This window comes from Chrysemys picta, chromosome 2 (genome assembly GCF_011386835.1).
Source record: "Chrysemys picta bellii isolate R12L10 chromosome 2, ASM1138683v2, whole genome shotgun sequence".
NCBI lineage: Eukaryota > Metazoa > Chordata > Testudines > Emydidae > Chrysemys > Chrysemys picta.
In genome coordinates, this window is record NC_088792.1 from 111,871,357 (window position 1) to 111,889,506 (window position 18,150).

The window sequence follows — 18,150 nt, forward strand, 5'->3', positions numbered from 1 at the left end:
AACTCTCAGAAACCAAGTTCAGCTTTATTTCAGGTCAAAACCACTAAATTTTGCCAAGTTTCCACTTAAAAGCATGCATGGACCCAGATTTACCAAAAGCTTCCCTCCTTCCCCATGTTTTTGGTGGTAATTCTACTGAGATATGCTCAAAACACAAGGAAAAATTTTAAATGAATTATTTGAATTAAACTCTGAACAATTTACAGAATAAACTTGCTAGTACAGGTCTGTCGCATCTTACACACATTTAACATGCACGATTTCAGCTTTACACGGTCGGCAAAAACAAACAAAAAACAAACAAAAAACAACAAAAAAGAGAAAAATAACAATTTTAATACTGTACCTGTAGTGCGGGCGATTCCGTCCGCCATTGAACTCAATGTAATTTTGACTATACGCGGTTTTTGCTTTACGCGTAAGATGAGACTCGCCTGTAGTTATAGTCCAGTAAAGCCCCAAATGTGCTAGGCATTGTTATAATATCTAAGAAGGTAGAGCCTCTGCCCTTCCTCTGTTCATTGTAAGATTCATATAAAAAATGACACTGCCTTCCTTCTTATAAAGAGATTTAATAGCTTGGAAGCTTTAGGGAGGTCTCCTTATTACCAAAGCTTCATTATTTTTGCAAAATATGCTGCAGCACTTTGTACATGATAAAGTCTTATCTTAAACCATTAAAACCAGATCATGGTTTTCAAGTGTACGAACAAACTAGGTCTTGTAAGACACTATTTTTGTGTGTATTTACTCACTGAATTCAGTGATTTGCAATGGCTCTCTCAAGCAGTAGTACAGGTTAGTGAAGTTCTGCTGAACTTGCTATATTAAAATAACATCAAGACATGACAATACTTGTTTCAGTGGCCATCCACTGCTTGCGGCTTTCTGTGCCTCACAATATAGGCAAAGGCATTTGTTGAAGACTGGCAAAAGACACCCTCCTGTGTCTTGATGCTATGAAGGTGAGCTGTGCATATATTAAGAGAATAGCCATTTGCATTTCAGATACATATCTAACGTTTGCTAATTTTGGTCCCGATCTGCAAAGATTTGCATATTTGCTTAACTTTAATCACATGAATAATCCCATTGAGTTAAAGTTAAGCACCTCTGTACATCTGCAGGATCGGCATAGTTAAAGCGATACAGACTGTCTAGTATAGTGCTTTAACTTATTCCTAATTTCTGGGGAGAGGAATATACTGATTCAGAATAAGGCAGTTTTGTACTGGTATTACTGCATCTAAACTAGGGGCTGCGCTGGTATAACTGTCAGTAGAAAAATCACACCCTAACCAAAATAGTTACATTGGTACAAAAAGTGTGTGGGTTATTCGTTCTGAATAATGGTCTGTGTGTAAAGGAAAGTCTTTGTGCAATGGAAACCATTGTCCTGGATACCCACTGACCCTGAACTACTGTAACTACCCTGTCATGGCTTCATTTTACATAGCCTTGCAGGCCAGTTAAAAGTCTGACATTAATCAGTTCTTTTTCTTCTGGTGGTTCTCAAGTTTCCCTTTCAAAGGAAATATTAATCTGTAGCTTTATCTCTCTAATTTTTGTTTGTTTTCAAGAGAATTTTTGTAAAGATTTCCCAAGTTATGTTTAGTCTGTTCGCAAATTGTTATATCAACACACTTTTGAATCTGCCCTGTCACACACAGATATAATATCCATAACTGTGAAGAGCAGTATGGCTCTTGGCAGCTCCAGCTCCCCTTTTGTCTCTTTCTAGGCTGGGCAGTGGGTTTATTATGTTAGAGCCAAGAGACATTTAGATTTGCGTGAGGTCTATTTCAGACCAGCAGTCTGGTGGTGTTCTCCCTTCATAATATTTTCATGACTGCAGGAGCAGGAATATGGTGGAAAATGGATAATTAGGGCTCATTTATAAAGATTATTAATGATTTTGGTCATAGTTAAATTATAAAAATCCTGAATATCAACCTTCTGATTTTTTTTCAGCTGTCATTATATACCTTTGTATCTTGTGTTCTTTGCAAAGATGAAATGAAATACAGACGTAGATACATTTGATAAAGTTAAAGATTTTCTGCTCTACTGGCAATGAAGAAAAGGTGACCACTGAAGAAGATTCAGATAATATATCTGCAGTGCTAATTCACACTTTGCCAATTCAACAATGCTTGCAATAAGATCTATTCCCTCACCTCAATTCTCAACAAAGATTTAATAGTAAAGGTCTCAAATTCCTAAGGCATTGGTCACTTTCACAAACTATTGTATGGTATTTACTAGTATGTGATGGAGTATTGTCATAAAATGGTTAAACTGAAGTATACATGTAACAAAGTAACAAAATAGAATGTGGTGCATTGAAATTGAATTGTAGCAAATGCAATGGGTCAGTTTAGTTAGGTGGTTCTTTAAAAGAGTTTTGACTTGAAGGTGGCTTTTTCTTTTTACGTTGTCCAAGGTCCCCATTTACACAAATGGTTTCCCTTCCTCTTTGTTACCTCTCTCCTGTATTCTTCCAACAAGATAATGGTAAAATAATGTCCCCTTTGCCCCCAATATTTTGGTGTATAATAATGGTTACAAATCACAAATTTTCGGGAGGAATTTAGACTTCTGGCTGCTATTATAATATTTTCCTGACACTCGTTTTGTCTGGATATACTTTCTGTGGTGGGAGTGCCCTTTCAGATGTTCCTGTATTTGGAAACCTAAGCTTGTTTAGATTCTGCTGGCTGTCACATCAGACCAAGCAAGTCTCTTTATTTTCCTCTGCCTCTAGTGAATGTAGAAGGCTGAAAATAGTTGTTAGAATAAAGACCCTCTTCAACTGTGTGTTTGAAATTGCACCTCTACCAGTTGGTCACATATGAATCCAGCCATCATAATGTGTGTATATATTAGCTATATGGATAATAACAATAATACACCAAGACCATTTATTGACGTGTCTCAACCATTCTACATATTCATGTTACACCTCACTATGAGATTTCAGCAAACTCTGCCTTGAGCCTCATTGCTACTGTGATAGAAAAACAGCCATTTAAAGACAAATCTCTTTTAAAAATCATCATTATTTAAAATATTATTTCAAGTGCATTACAGACCCAACAGCTTGTTCCACCTGCTTGTCTTGCTGTCCGTGTTCCACTTACATACCAACACAAAAGCTGTACATTCATGTAGCATTGGCAACTGCTCTTTAAAGTTTAAACAGTTCTTTGAGTGCCATGTGTCACACCAGATTGCTGTGAAGTATCATTGAAGTAGCTTGCATGGAGTCAGTGTGTCTCTGGATAAAATCAGGAGGCCCAGGGAATTGTGATTCAAGTTCCATGCACATAATTTAGTACAAGATTATTGCATATCAAAACTTATTAAAATGTTAGTCACAACTCATATTAGGGTTGGGGGTTGATATGACTGAATTCCAGACCAGAATATTTTAGAGCATAGGAAATTGCATACTGAAACACACCAAATGTCTATCAAGCATACTACTCTGTCTCTGACAGTGGTCAATACCTGATACACTCCAGAGAAGGCATAATACACTCATAGTGCATCTTTGGGGAAATATTATATCATCGCTTGGGGAAGAGGAGTATTTTTCTGATCCCAGATAGTGATCAACTTATGCTCTGAAGTATGATGCCTGATAGCTCTTGTAATTTTGACCTAGCTAACATAATTCCAAATAATGAAGTAGTAGTTGTTATTAACAATTATAGTTGTTGCTATTAATGATGAATTGGCTGTGAACTCCTTAGATCTCACAGAAGAATTTTAGGGATAGATCTGGGTTTCAGTCTTCTATGAGGGACCAAACTCCTTACCTCCACATAAGTATGTCCCTGATCCTCTGGATAGTTATTATTTATTTGTATTACTTATTGTATTATTTATTTGTACTATGTGCCCAGAGACCTCAGTCAAAGAGGTTGGGCTCCAGTTTATGCTGATGTTGTACAAATGTAGTAAAAAGATACTCCCAGCCAAAAAAGCTTACAGTCTCACGGTAGCTGTCTGGTCTTTTTCCTTGATCTGCTTCTAGTGTTTCTTCAGGTTTCAATCAGTCGTGACTGCTCTTGGCTGTATATTGAGACTTCAGCCTTCAAGGCAGCTACCTGGGGTTTCAAGTGATTGGACAAAACAGAACTGAACTGATGGAAAACAGTCAACTCACAATTTTGCCATTTCTCTTGTTTCATGTACAGATGTTTATACCTGAGACACTGCCCAGTTTGACCATTCTTAGAGCAGTCCTTGAATCATATACTGTAGCCATAATTCAACAGAGCCTTTCATACCACATTAGGTGATAGAGCTGTAGCCTTTTGAATCTTTAATTCTTGCTGAAAGCTCTTTTTGAGGGTGGGTTGAAAGTCAAAGGTCATAATCTGTTTAAAATGCATTCCAAGGAAAGATTTACCATGCAAGCTGGACTATCAGGATTGGGGGGGGGGGCGCTAGTGTTGAAGATTATTGGATTTTTTTATGATTTTGAGTGTGATCCAACATTGTTATTGTAGCTTCACCAGAGTGCCAGAAACAAGGTTTACAGGATATCAAGTTTTATAGCCCCTTATGTAATGTTTATCTGGGTGGACTGTGACATATTGAAATTGAATTTAATGAAACTATTGAAATTATACTTACACTGACCTGCTGCCAATGTGGCCAAAACGTCTGTCTTCTACAGGATTCCTCTTTGTCTAAACACAGACAGACAAGAAAGAGATCTTTACAGGAATAGTTTGGTCTTTTGCTGCTATTGCCTCCACCTGTGAATCAGTGGGCACTATAGACAATACAGTGCTTAGAGCAATGATAAATAGAAGGAGAGTATCTGAGTTTGTAAAGGCAGTGGAAGTGTATTCGCTCTTGTACTGCTAAGTTTGTGACTCTGAAAGGATTAGGCAAGTTAGTTTCTTTTCAGAGAAGGGATTCCTTTCTTTATGACTGCTGATCCCTTCATTCCAAAGCTCACATTACAATCATTTATGAACTAAACAAGGGCTTGTCTACACACAAGGGTGTACCACTTTAACTCTACCAGTATAGTTAAAGCAGTGCAATCCCACTTAGTGTGGATGCAGTTTTATTAGTATAAAGGTGCTTTATACTTGGATAGCTATTTCTGTATGGGAAGGGGGGAATAAGCTATATGGTATAAGGCACATTTATATAACTGCATACACATGAGGGCTTTTACCAGTATATAACTACTTTGGTAAAACAACACACCCCTAACCAAAATAGTTATACTGGTACAAAAACTGTGTGTAGACCTGGCCAAAGCCTGAAGAACTCACATCTGCTTTCAATGATGACTACTCGTTAAATGTATCCACTAATTACAGTAGCAGTCTATCTTGCAAAGCTAGCATCTGATAAATTCTCCAGAAGTGGTTGCTTTGGTTTCTACTAGCTGCAGCCACTGTTCATCCTTGATGAAAGGGACCGTGTTGTTTGGCTGGAAACTTACCCAGCTATGCTTGATCCTTTGATTCTATTTTAGCAGACAGTTGAACAAGAGCTAAAGATTTGATACCTATTACTAATAGTGTGACTTAGCTCTGTTGCACTCTGATAGTACACTAACAATCAAGTAATAAACTTGATATAGCAAAACTAAGCCCTTTGTGCCTTTTAATGAACCAAGGTCATAATCATTAGCACTTTCCCTATATGTTTTACTGATTTGTTCCTGTACTTACTAACATGAAAGGTCCAGATTGCAATATTGCTCAGCAAAGGATTAATTTTGCTATTGCAGCAACTGCTAAGATGACAAAATTCATGAATTTAGCAACATAATGGCAAGTATTAATAAGCCTCATCCTAAATTTCATTCAGATTCTAAAATGTAGTTCTATCATCTTTTAGTATAGCTTCTCATTATACAGTATTCCTTTATTGTTTGATACATCAGCTTTTGAAGCATTGTTGCATAACATGTTTGGAAGTGCTAGCAAAGTGTTGCACTTCTATTTTTATTTCAAAATCCCGTTATGGAGTTCGTCCTTTCAGTTAGAGCCATAATGGTGTATAGCTGGTTTAAGTGATACTGCAATTGAAAGAGGCTAAACAATTCTTTAAAAGATTTTGCATGCACCTCAAAGGTTTAAGTTAACGTAAACATTTTCTGAAATATCTGCAGCTTTTAAGGTCATCACAGCTTAATAAAGTAGTAGTTAGCAAGGGTGTATTATGTCAGTGTTTTGATGCATCTTTGAATTAATATTTCCATGTCATTCCATGTGTCGGGAATGTATTTCTGACTAACTCATGACTGTTAACAATTTCTGTCTGTATAATCAATAAAAGTGGCACCGTGAAATGTGATCCTCTTTGGTCTGCAGGCCAGCATTGGGTGGTCTCCTTACATCATCTTATCGGCAGCACCAAGAATCCTTGGCAGCGGAAAGAGAGAGGCGACGTCAGGAGAGAGAAGAGAGGTTGCAAAGGATAGAGCGGGAAGAAAGAAACAAATTCAAGTAGGAGATAAAAGTGTTCATTAATGATTTGTTGCCTTAATGCAATATTTTCCTAAATAATAGGGAAATTACATTGCAGTGTTCTTCCTCCAGCTGTGTGCCAAGGTATAAATATGTTTAAAGATTGATATATTAAACAAAGGGTATTATGAATTGTAGCATTTAATGAAACTGTCAGCTTGTGCGTACCTAGCCAATTATACTGGCTAGATCATGGCACAGGCCCCAATTCATTAACCAATTTACTCTCCCTCAAACCATTATGTTTATAAGATGTAGGGGTTTGGGGGACGGGTCTCTTGCTGCCTTAATTTTTTGCTAATAAAAACATTTCACTTTTAGGAGCATAAGGTACTTTTTGAAATATTGCACTTTTTTAGAATACATTACCTCCAGTTCGCTTTAGTGCATCGAGAGTCATAGAAAATAGATGTATCAGAATCACTACACAAACAAAATACAGGGGCTAATCCAAATCCCACTGAAGTAAATGTAAAGACATTCATTGACTACAGTGGTCTTTGGATTAGGGACATCGAGTTAAAATTTATATAAATCCCTCCCAAATGGGAGAAATCAAACCATTCTAAATGAAATAATTTACCAAAGGCCTGAAATTCAATATATGTATTAGGGAGCATGCAGGAGTACTGGAAATGCCATATATAAAGAATTGGTTACCCTGTTTGTTAGTTGTACAGTATCAGAGCAGATCTCATTGGAGTGGGACTCCTTGTCCATCTGCAGTTATGAAATATTCTCTGCAAACTGTGCCTAGAAAAAATAATTTCACTGTGTCATAATCAGGGTGTGAGAAGAAGAATGGCTTTCATCAAGTAGAAGTCAGAATTTAGCAGGCTATAGACTGGAAAGAGTTGCTGTCTCCTCCATAAAGCATTTATTTTATAGCCCTAGAATATATATTAAGAATTTGGGCACTAGTTTTCATGGAAATTTGTCTATTGAGATGCAGGTTTAGGCCCTTTTCTGTTTTCGTAAGCATCTAAGAAATGGAAGCAATCTATTGTGTCTATAGTGAAGCTGGGAAAGAGGGTACTTTTTCCTGTGGTTAGTAAGAGAGGTTATATCAAATCACAAATAGAAGAGAACTAAGAAAGTTACACGTAAGCCTTCTTTAGTCAGCGGAGATGCCCTCCTGGCTATAGAAGACAGCTAGTTCAGTGAAGCAAAAAGGAACAGGAGGGCAGGGACTAGGGCACCACAATAGTCTTCGGCAGCCAAAAGCTGCCCAAGTTCTTCTGAAACAGAAGCAATTAGATCCCAATCCTCTAGCTCTAAGCTCCTTCCAAAAACTCTCCCTCCAAATGGTATCATATAGCTACAGCAGGCAGTCATGAGACAGCCAACATCAGCTTTCAGAAAGGAAACTCCCAGACCAAAAAAGCCACACAGAGCATTTGGCAGCTTGAATGACAGATCTGCACATCTTACCGGCAACATATAGTGATAGTGCTGCCATTGGGGATGGTTCCTAAGGTTAGAAGAATGAGACCATACAAGTGAAATTTAAAAAAAAAATCTTCCTCCCATTCCATGAGCCCCTCACAGTTGTTAAATTAAGAGTATAGTCCTGTGAAGTGCTGAACAGCCCAAATTCCTAAATACATTGGCACCCTTAACATTTTCCAGTTAGCTAAGATTTGATTGAGATAACTAAATAACTTATTTAGGTACATGTGCAATATTTGAGTTATTTTCCATAGTAAGTGTAGAGCAGGGTTTCCCACTGTATGAGACATACTCCCAGGGTGGGGAAGGGGTGTAGAGGATTAGCTTGGAGTACATGGAGAGGCCTCTCTGGATATGTCTACATTGCAGTTAGACGCCCATGGCTGGCCCATGCCAGTTGGCTTGGGCTCACAGGACTCAGGCTAAGGGACTGTTTAATTGCAGTGTAGACATTCGGAATTGGGGTGCAGCCCGAGCTCCAGGACCCTCCCCCCTCACAGGGTCCTAGAACCTGGGCTCCGGCCTGAACCCAAACATCTACAGCACAATTAAGCAGCCGCTTAGCCCGAGCCCTTAACCCAAGTCAGCTGGCCTGGACTAACCACAAGTTTTTAATTGCAGTGTACAAATACCCTCCGTTTTCTCCAGAATCTCAGCTTTCTTTTTTTTAAACGTTAGTCTCCTAGATGTTAGGGTTCAAAGAAAATATAGAAACTGTGAACCAATGTGTAACAAACACGTTGATGGTGTCTTTAGTTTGAAGAGAGACTGAAACTCTAAGACATGCACAGCATCTTTCAATTCAGTGGGCGCTAATTCCAATGCCAGTGATGAATGTCAGCATTGTAGACTATTTCATCAAAGCATGTAAGAAAGGAAGTATCATATTATGAAGATCGTCACCATCTGCTCTGAGTGACTGCTCATTTGGGGTAGAGCCTTAACAACACATGATAGGATTGAAGGGGAGCTAGATCAGTTTCATTCTCCTGAAGGGGACTCTCCTTTTTTTAAGGATTAGGAACCCGTGGTCTAGAGAACAGTGCAAATATTTAAGTATCTTTATCTATATATACAATTTGACAAATTTTTACGGGTGACATCTGAATGTGAGTGCTAAGGAAGGGGCATGATAACTGTCTTCAGATGTTTGATTGGTGCATGCCCCAGGGATGGTGAGTAATTATTTCATTTGATACACAAAGTATAAAAAGAAATAATGGGATGTGATCAGTAAGTGGAAGATTTCTGGAAAACTTCCTGGCACTGAGGTCTTATAGGCTGAGAAATAGTCTGAAGTGATGAAAGTCCCATCAGTTTTGTCTAACCACTTGACAAACCACTATGAAATGGACTGTAAGGAACAACCTTGCATCTGCAGGGGTGTGGGCTAGATGTTCTAACAGGACTTCTAACTTCTGCAATTCTTATATAACCCTATGAGATAAACATGCTGCAAATAATATAAAGAACATTTCAGCAATAAAAATCATGGGTGGGACATCACACCCAGTAATTACACTACCCAAGTGTTAGGCAAAGTTGATCTGGCAAAAGTGAAAGAAAGGAGTTACTTGGGGACTTGTGGGAGGAGAGAATAAGAGGAACTGGAGGAGAAAGAATAGCAGAAATGTGAGGACAGATGTAAGTAGTGGCATTTGAGGACTTGTAACTTGTCCAAAAGTCAGGGCCATGAAAAATAATAGGCAAACATAGAATTATGTGCCAGAAATTCTATTTTGGGCTTCTAAGCCTGTAATTCAGAGTTGCCCATTTTTATTCTATGCTTAGTATTCTTCCCCACTGTACATATTTGGCATGATGGTGACATATAGTGTATCTATATACATCTGAACACACATACACCCTCTTCCACATTTATTCAGAGAGTAGATGCAAATATCTTCAGTGTAGATAGTCAACCTTCATTACCTTTAATTGTCTTGGTTTTAGCTGTTTATTTTTCTTGTTATTTACATCTGTTACCTTCCTTATTCTTGTTCCTTCTTATTCCTTGGTTTCCTCTGCAACTTATTGCAACTTTAGCCGTGATTATTTAGACAAAAGAGAGGAACTAAAGCAAGCAAGAGAAGAGAGGTTTGTACCTTTTGCTTCCTGCTTTCAGTTGCTTTCCGCTTATTATGTCCATTATTGTGTGGCTGTTGGTTATTTAAGTACACTTTTAACTAGGCATGCAAGGGACAATTTTATTTAAAAAGAAACCTATAAAAATGTTGTACTTTCACTAAAACAAAAAATGAGTCCAATCATGGGCGTAGGAATAAATAAAAGTATAGCAGGACTGGTAGGCATGGGATTGGTTGATTGACATAACTTTTATCTGTTGATTTGGGAAATAATACCAAGTATTACATTTGCACCAGAAATTTGCCCAAATATTAGTATGGTTATAGTTCTTCTAAACCAGTTTTTTCAACTGATGAGTACAAATCTTCAGGGGAGGTCAGTCAGGTGGTTGTGAGCCACTGAAAATGTTATTATTGTCAAAAGCAAAGAAAATTGGTTATCAAAAAAAATCTCATTCCCTCACTCCCAGCATACCCTTATCCTTCAAGGTTCAGTATTTTCTCAGAACCACTCAAAACACACAAATAAATTATATAGGCTTAACATTGTTAGTATTGATGATTTTTTTTATTCTTTCATAATAAATATAATGGTAGTTTCAATTTTTTTTACTCCAAATAAAAGATTACCAACTGGAAAGGTTGAGAAACACTGTACTAAACAATTAGGTTCCTACGCCTATGAAAGCAAGTTTTCCAGGAGCACTCAAATAACAGACTTTGTCTTCCAGTAGTTTAACCTCCATCTTCAATAGTGGTTATTAAAGGCTAGATGGAATTCTTGTTTTCACCTGTAAAATGTGCATGTTACTAACCAGAGAGCAGACAGAAAAAAATCAAGAATGCTACAATTCTGTTTTGCATAACATATGCAGCATCCTTACCATTGAGAGACTACTAGACAAAGTGACCTGTGGAATCCTTTAAAAATCATATTTCATTACATTAATGTGAAGAAATCATCTAACTCATAGATTTCTCTCTGACAATACAAATCATCACACAGGAGGCAATTTCCTCCTTCAGACTTAGAGTCTGATCTAGCAGCAATTCTATTGTGGCTAAGGTGGCCATTATTAAAAATGATTTTGATGTTTCTAAAATCAAACAGAAGCTGATGTGCTTTCCCTCATCTTTACAGCCAAAAATACAGCCATTCAAAGCATCTTGTGAAATTAAGCACATCTGACCGCATAGCACCAAACACTGATTGTAGCTGGGTAAAAGCTTTTACCGCAATCGTGCTGGTCGGCTAGATTTGAAACAAATTAGAAGTGAGTTCTCCGGCATTTTCAAGTTGTAATGGAACATGCTAAAGTAAGCTGGAGTATTTTTTGCAAATGTTCACCAGCAGGGCATCATTGCTATGCTGTCTGGGCCAATTTTACCAGTCATTAGCAATATATCTTGATGTGTATATATCTTGAAATGAAAAGCTAAACTTTTATTTCCTTCTCATGAAGAGGAAAGAAACATCCCTCTTAGACAGTCCGTAAATGCTGGCGGAAGATGCTACAATGGAGGTCAAACATCAGTTATCCATTGCATTCGCCTTATGTAATTTTTTTTTAATAAAGTCCTTTGCATCAGACAACTTCTGACAGTGCACTTTTATGGGCTATTTTGCAAACATATATCCCACATTAAAACAAAATAAGCACAAAAAGCTGTTGAAATCCCCCATTGTCTAACTTTCTCCAGGTTTTTGGAGCAGTCTTGTGTAGTATAAGATATTATATGAGCCCCTGTATGTAGTACCTATGGTAATTTATGTCCTGAGCCAGAGCCAATTGAAGTCAGTGGGAGGTTTTCCATTGACTTCAGTGGGCTTTGGATCAGGACCTTAATGAGGAAGTGTAAAGTTTTAACTCTGCATTTCCTTGATTTTGCAAGTATGAATCAGCAACATTATTGTCATGTATTTTTGTGTTTGATAGCAGATTGTTTGCAACGATAGTTTAAAAATGTCCTTGCAAAGGAACACTCTTAGACCCTTTCCTAGAGGTTTACAGTTCAAATGGAAATGTTCCTGCTCTTATTCTGACCTATATCTGGTGACTTTGCAGAGGGTCACGTAGCGTTCCCAGGGCACTGCTCACAGATCTAGAGAACTTCGGATTACATTTTTATTCTCTGAAACAGAATAAGTGGAATTGATTGCTCATGAAACATACGAAAGTGACAAGCCAGGGGTTTGCTGCCTTTTAGTCATAGAACAGGTTCAGCGTATGCACTGGCACTGCAAATTGCCCTGACCTAAAGGAACATGGAAGCATGGATAGCAGCAGTGCCTCAGCCCTGGACTGGAGGAACCACATGTAGGAGAGAGACAGTACACCTCTACCTCGATATAACGCTGTCCTCGGGAGCCAAAAAATCTTACTGCGTTATAGGTGAAACCACGTTATATTGAACTTGCTTTGATCCGCCGGAGTGTGCAGCCCCGCCCCCCCGGAGCACTGCTTTACCGTGTTATATCCGAATTTGTGTTATATCGGGTCGTGTTATATCGAGGTAGCGGTGTAGTTCATTCTTTATACGCATTCAAACCCTGGTTTTCATAAGACTGCTAACAAGAAAGCTAATGTGATGGTGCTTTTGATAATGTAGATACCTGCTCACTAGGAACTGAATTGAAACCATCTACTCATTTAACATAACTCACTTAACAAATGTGAAATGGAAACAACTTTTGGTCTAGATTCGTACTTGTTGCCTATTGGTATCAAGTTCCATCTAGACCTTTACTAATGCCCTGAGTTACCCAGTATCCACGTGAACCTTAAATCTGAATATTCTCCATCTTCACTTTCTTGTGTAATGCCATGAGATCTGCTGCTATATGAGTTCATTTTTTACATTTTGACTAGATTCAGTTGTGTATGTTGACAGACTGCTATTTTCCCGGTGAATTTAATTCTGCAGCACAAAACCACAGAAGCTAAAAAGTTAAAACAGCTGAAAAAGAGCAGAGGACAATAAAATATTGTAGTTCCGCATGTTACAGGGGGATCAGTCCAGATCGTTGCTGTAGTGCATTGGCACATTGCAGAAAAATTCATTGCAGCCAGCTGTTCTGTACCTGGTTTAGCTGAGCGATCTATTTGAACGTCTCTTTATGAGTCCGAAGTTCCATCTGCCCAGTTTGTGGGGAGAGGGAAGGCTGAATACCTGACTGACTGCGGTTAAAATAAGGGCTGGTTTCATTAACTGTGTAACAAAAGACCATGATAATGTTTGTGAAGGGCTTTCTCTTCTTTTGGAAAAAAATCATTCTTTTGAATTGGCTTCATGCTAGAACTGTAAACAGTTCTTATTTTATAACCATACAAGTATGTGGCTTGTTATATTTTCATCCAAAGTTTGTAGGGGTTCCTTTTCCTGCAAAATCTCAGTTCAAATCATGCCTATACCTCCAGAGGAATAAAAGAAAATAAGTTTGTTCTTCATTATTGCGGTTTATAATAATGCAACTTGCATCAGAAAACACAAGACGAGCTCTTCAAAGACATCTTTATATGCTGTATAGTTATGCTTGTGAATGTGTGTGTCTGATTACTAAATGCACTAAGCATGTTTGTTACCACATCTGGCTGACTTCCTTACCCTTACTGAATTTAATATACACGTGTACATTAATTCTGCCTGTCAGGGAGGCAGGATTGGGGAAGGGGCTGTTCCTTGTTATGATGTGTTTACAGCAGTGGGTTATTGGAGGATGACCACATAGTCTTTGAGGGACATAGGCGGTAGTCTTGATTAACCTGTTTAACAGCTCACTTGTGGGTAAGACAGAATCAGGAGCCTGTTACAGCTGTATTCATAAATTTATTCCTGAGCAAATAATGGTGGATAAAATTAGCAGACATCTGGAAGAGGCACATATTCCAAAGTTATTTTGGTCCAAATGTATAAAGCACAGTATGAAGAATATGATTGGTAGCTGGTCTTAATAAACAGTTAGTGAGTTCTGCCTGCCTAAAATGCAAAACAGATGTATCTTTGTTCTTTTAAACTGACTTTGATGAATAAACTATATGTGACGTCAGGTCCAAGCTATTGGATGTCTGAGTCCGGCAGAGAAATTTTTTAGAATAAAAAAAAAGAAAAGTTTCCATTGTAGACTCTGGAGAGAACAAAGTGAATTCCAGTGCATTGCTCTTAGAGCAAATAGAAGCAGGTTCAGAGCCTTAGATAGTCCTCAGTCCAAACATTTATTATTGGTATTATTTTCAGGGAGAGCTGCTTTTGTCTGCTGGACTGAACCACTTTCCCTCTCCCTGCAGCAAGTCTGGGACTTCGGCTATTTGCATCAGTTTAGGGGGCTGGGTTTTTTGGGGGGCTTTCTGGGGAGAGGGGGTGGAAGAGGGAGCAGGCAAATGCTTCCAAAAAGGAGGAAGGCAGGACTGTGTAGACAGGATACAATATCTGAGGATTGTGTAATGATACCATTTTTTGTTTTGTCATGAGCAACTTAACATTTTTTTGGTTAATATCTTTTGCTTTGGTGCACTTTTACTGGCAGACTGACCCAGCAGTCAGTGTAGCACTGTACCCCTTGTGTCAGGAAGTCAGTTCATTCTCTGCAGGTGCTTCGTCCCTAAACAAGCATCAACCACTGGCTTCTCTTTCTTTACGGAAACCCTTTGGAATTTAACTTTCAGATACAAATACTTGGAGAAGTTGGCAGCTGAGGAGTATGAGAAGGAGCTGAAAAGTCGGAGTATATGCCGAGGCAGAAGTGAGCTGTCCTTGAACTTGAGCTCTCCTTCGGCCCCATCCTCTCCCATTCCCAAGTGCATCAGCCCAGCATCCGTAGGGTCCCAGGAGGAGCTGAAGACCCCTTCAACACCCCGTGGAACACCTCAGCACCCTGAAGGTGAGTGCAAGGGAGGATGGGGGAGAAAGGAGCTAATTTTGTCATTGTGTCTCTCTGTTAAACACACATTTTTTGTACATGAATACAGGAATATAAGCTCTAGGGTGCCACAACTCATTTCAGAGGTCGTAACTTGACAGATTAGTCTGTGCTGTCTGTCTGCATTTTTCTCTTGCTTTCTCAAATGCCTTCTGAGCTACTCATACTAGGGATATGTTATAATTCATTGTTGTTATTATTTATGGTTATTATTATTGCCCATTGTTATTAGAACAAAATAATTAGAAAATGCAACATGCAGAGGATCTGATTTTAGCATCATGTTCCTTGTATATCAGTAGTTACTGAATACTAAAACAATAGTGCTCCTGCCAACACATTTTGCTTATGTGGATTCTCTGAAAGAAATGCAACTGCTGAATGCCAAGATTATAACCTTCCAGCATAGCACAGGCTGAATGTGACAAACAGAAGAAATATTGAATTTAAGGGGGAACTTTTGTGTGCATTAAAAATAACCAACAAAGAATTAAAATTGTAGCAAAACTAATAATGGGGACCAAATGCAATTAGGAAGAAGGAAAGTATAATTAGTATTTTATGTGGTTTGTTTGTTGTCATATAATGTATTGGTGTCCAAAGTGATATTATGCATGCACATCATTCCACCACTTGCATCATGTGTCCCTCTCTCCAAAAAATCCCAAACTTACAGAGATGTATATTCTTGCCACGTGACGCTGCATTAACATTGGGAGCCTCTGTGCATGTTGAGGATGAATTATTGCCATCATTTTCTTTTATTTGATTTCCTGCTACATGCTATTGGTGATTAATGCTTCTATAATTTGCACTACTTGGTTTTATTGGATATCATGGCTTTGAAGCATGTTGTAAAGCAATACAACTGTGAAAGAAGATACTGAGGTTGCACTTTGACTTTGGTCGTATTTACTCTCATAGCATTAAATCTTAAGTCAAGTTTATTTAGTTTGAGTTTACATGATTTCGTAATTACGCTACCAATTTCTTTGGATAGTAGAGCCCCCACAAGTCTCTGTGGAATCATTGCTCAGAAAATATGGATATTTTCTGGTAACATTTGTCTTTCAAAATATTTAAAATCCCAGTTCTTCAAATCCATTATTGCTTTTAGAGCAAATGAGCTAGATTTTTCCACCATTAGGATTTCACAACTGGGTAAGGAAGAAGTATCTCTTTTATGATGATTATTTTAACATATTTCCCCTGGAAGCATTTTTAAAATGACAGTATAAAATGGAGCATGTATTTAGAACAAGTGCACAGAGTAACTCCAGGCAGCTGGACAATGGAGAGGCTATCAACAGCCAGCCAGCAGGTGCACTGGGCATCTGAAGTGAAGCACCTAACGAAAACAGGTGTACATGGGGCAGCCAAAAGATAGTACCTGGGAACTGGGCAAGTGGGCAGAGCAATGGCTGGCACAAAGCAGGTGGACAGGGCAGTAGCAGACAAAATTCAGCAGAAGGCAGCTCCGGGCATTCTTCAGGTAGCTAGGACAGCACCTGTATATGGGCCCTGAAATGTATTTATTTCAGTGGGAATTTTACCTGAATACGGATTGCTGTTTCATGCCTTCAGTCAGCAGCAGGAAGGCAGAATTGGGGATTTGGCAAGTGAGGCAGGGCAACAAACACCCCACGCTGCTGTGAACTGGACAGCACTAGACTGGCTGACATTTTGTGTGCACGTTTTCGTTCACTGAGCACCTCACACACACTAATGAATGTAGCCTTACAACAACCCTCCACAGTCAGGAAATAATATTTGCCCCATTTTATGAATGGGGAAACTGAAAACATTGACTTGCATACGGTTATATAGGGAGGCTGAGGCAGATGTAGGAACTCCGCTCTCCCTGAATCCCAATCTAATGCTTTAACTGTAAGATACTGCTTCTTCCCAAGCAAAGAGAAAATTGCAGAAGGAAAACATGTGCTACATTCTATGCACTGTAAGACACAATCCTTCAAAGAAATGTGTTAATTATTAGCTGAATTCTTTTATTTGGTGTGTGTGATTGAGGGGAGATATGCAGTCTTGCTGAGTTCCCAAGTTTGGGCGTACCACACCTATGCAGCTAAAAAGAAAGATTCTCACCAGCCCCAGGGATTCTGGGTGTGCCCAGACATTTGAGTTAGGAGGGCTTGATTAGAAGTGAAATTCTGCAGACAGGTCATCTTTGTCCATAGAGATGCATGTATGCATCCCTCAACAGGTAGGAGTTGAGAAGGCTGACTCAAGGTGGGATTATCTAGCTCAGACTCTGGACAGTTGTTAAGGAGCAAGACTGGGAATCCTTTTGTTCTCTTATTTGGCTTGTAGGACTGGTTCACAGCCACATATGAGGAAATGCCACAGTTGTTAGAAACACCAAGTGCTCTGGCAATGACAGGTTCTTTTGTGGTTGGATCTGAAATGGGTTGTGCAGAGGAGAAGTGGGGGGAATACAGGATGTGGTGGGCAAAGCTCTAGTGAGGAAGGTATGAAACAGTGTGAGCAGCTTCTTCTCCAGACCCACCCTGTTAGCAGATGTTTGAACCCTTGCAAGGAGATGCTAATTTACTCATGCTGATTTAGATCCTGATCTTGTAGACATTGCATGTATACTTAACTTCAAACTCATGAGTAGGCCCATTGAACGGAATGGGAATTGTCAAATGCTTAAAATTAACTAAGCATGTGCGGAAGTGTTTGCCGGATTGGAGCCTTGCTGAATATGATGGAGTTGGCAGTGGCCTACTGGATTGGAGAAATCAGACTGGGGTGAGCTGTCCTAAGAGTGGAATTTCAGGAACTGCCAAACCTACTCTTAAACTTGAGCTTGTTGTTTATTTTGTGTTAACTTGTCAATAAGGTCAGGAGACAATTAGTGGCTCATTTGTCACCTGTCCACTCATATGTCTGCCTGCTGGCTACTCCACTAAGCTCACAAAGCATCCCCTGAATTGATCAGATAAGAAGGCAGGATATGTGGGAATAACAGGGTCTAGAGAGGTCAAGTAGTCTATTTCCCTTCTAGTGCCGAAAACAGAAGCAGTTGCAAGTCAGGGTGGGAGCCATGAGTCCAGAGAGAAATCAGATGATGACTGCAGCTTCTTGCCAGCCACCGTTATGAGTTGGTGGAATCACAGGAGGCAGGGTTGGGAGTCATGAAAGAAAGATGGAGGGGTGAAGCGAGAGGGAT

At 39.0% G+C, this 18,150-nt stretch overlaps 1 protein-coding gene across 24 annotated transcripts in view; it reads left to right on the forward strand.

The window, feature by feature from the left end:
* The window catches only part of FHOD3 (formin homology 2 domain containing 3), a 655,971-nt gene that overhangs the window by 527,047 nt on the left and 110,774 nt on the right, over positions 1-18,150 (forward strand). For 21 of the 24 annotated variants that reach the window (XR_010598462.1, XM_065583978.1, XM_065583975.1 and 18 more), the window contains 3 exons: positions 6,351-6,485; positions 10,002-10,052; positions 14,707-14,921. Coding sequence is in view for 23 of the 24 variants with exons in the window: in XM_065583978.1 (XP_065440050.1) it covers positions 6,351-6,485; positions 10,002-10,052; positions 14,707-14,921 (401 nt within the window). In the remaining variant the exon portion in view is untranslated. The remainder of the gene's footprint in view (positions 1-6,350; positions 6,486-10,001; positions 10,053-14,706; positions 14,922-18,150) is intronic. The other 3 variants (XM_065583977.1, XM_042842307.2, XM_042842321.2) reach the window with 1 other exon arrangement.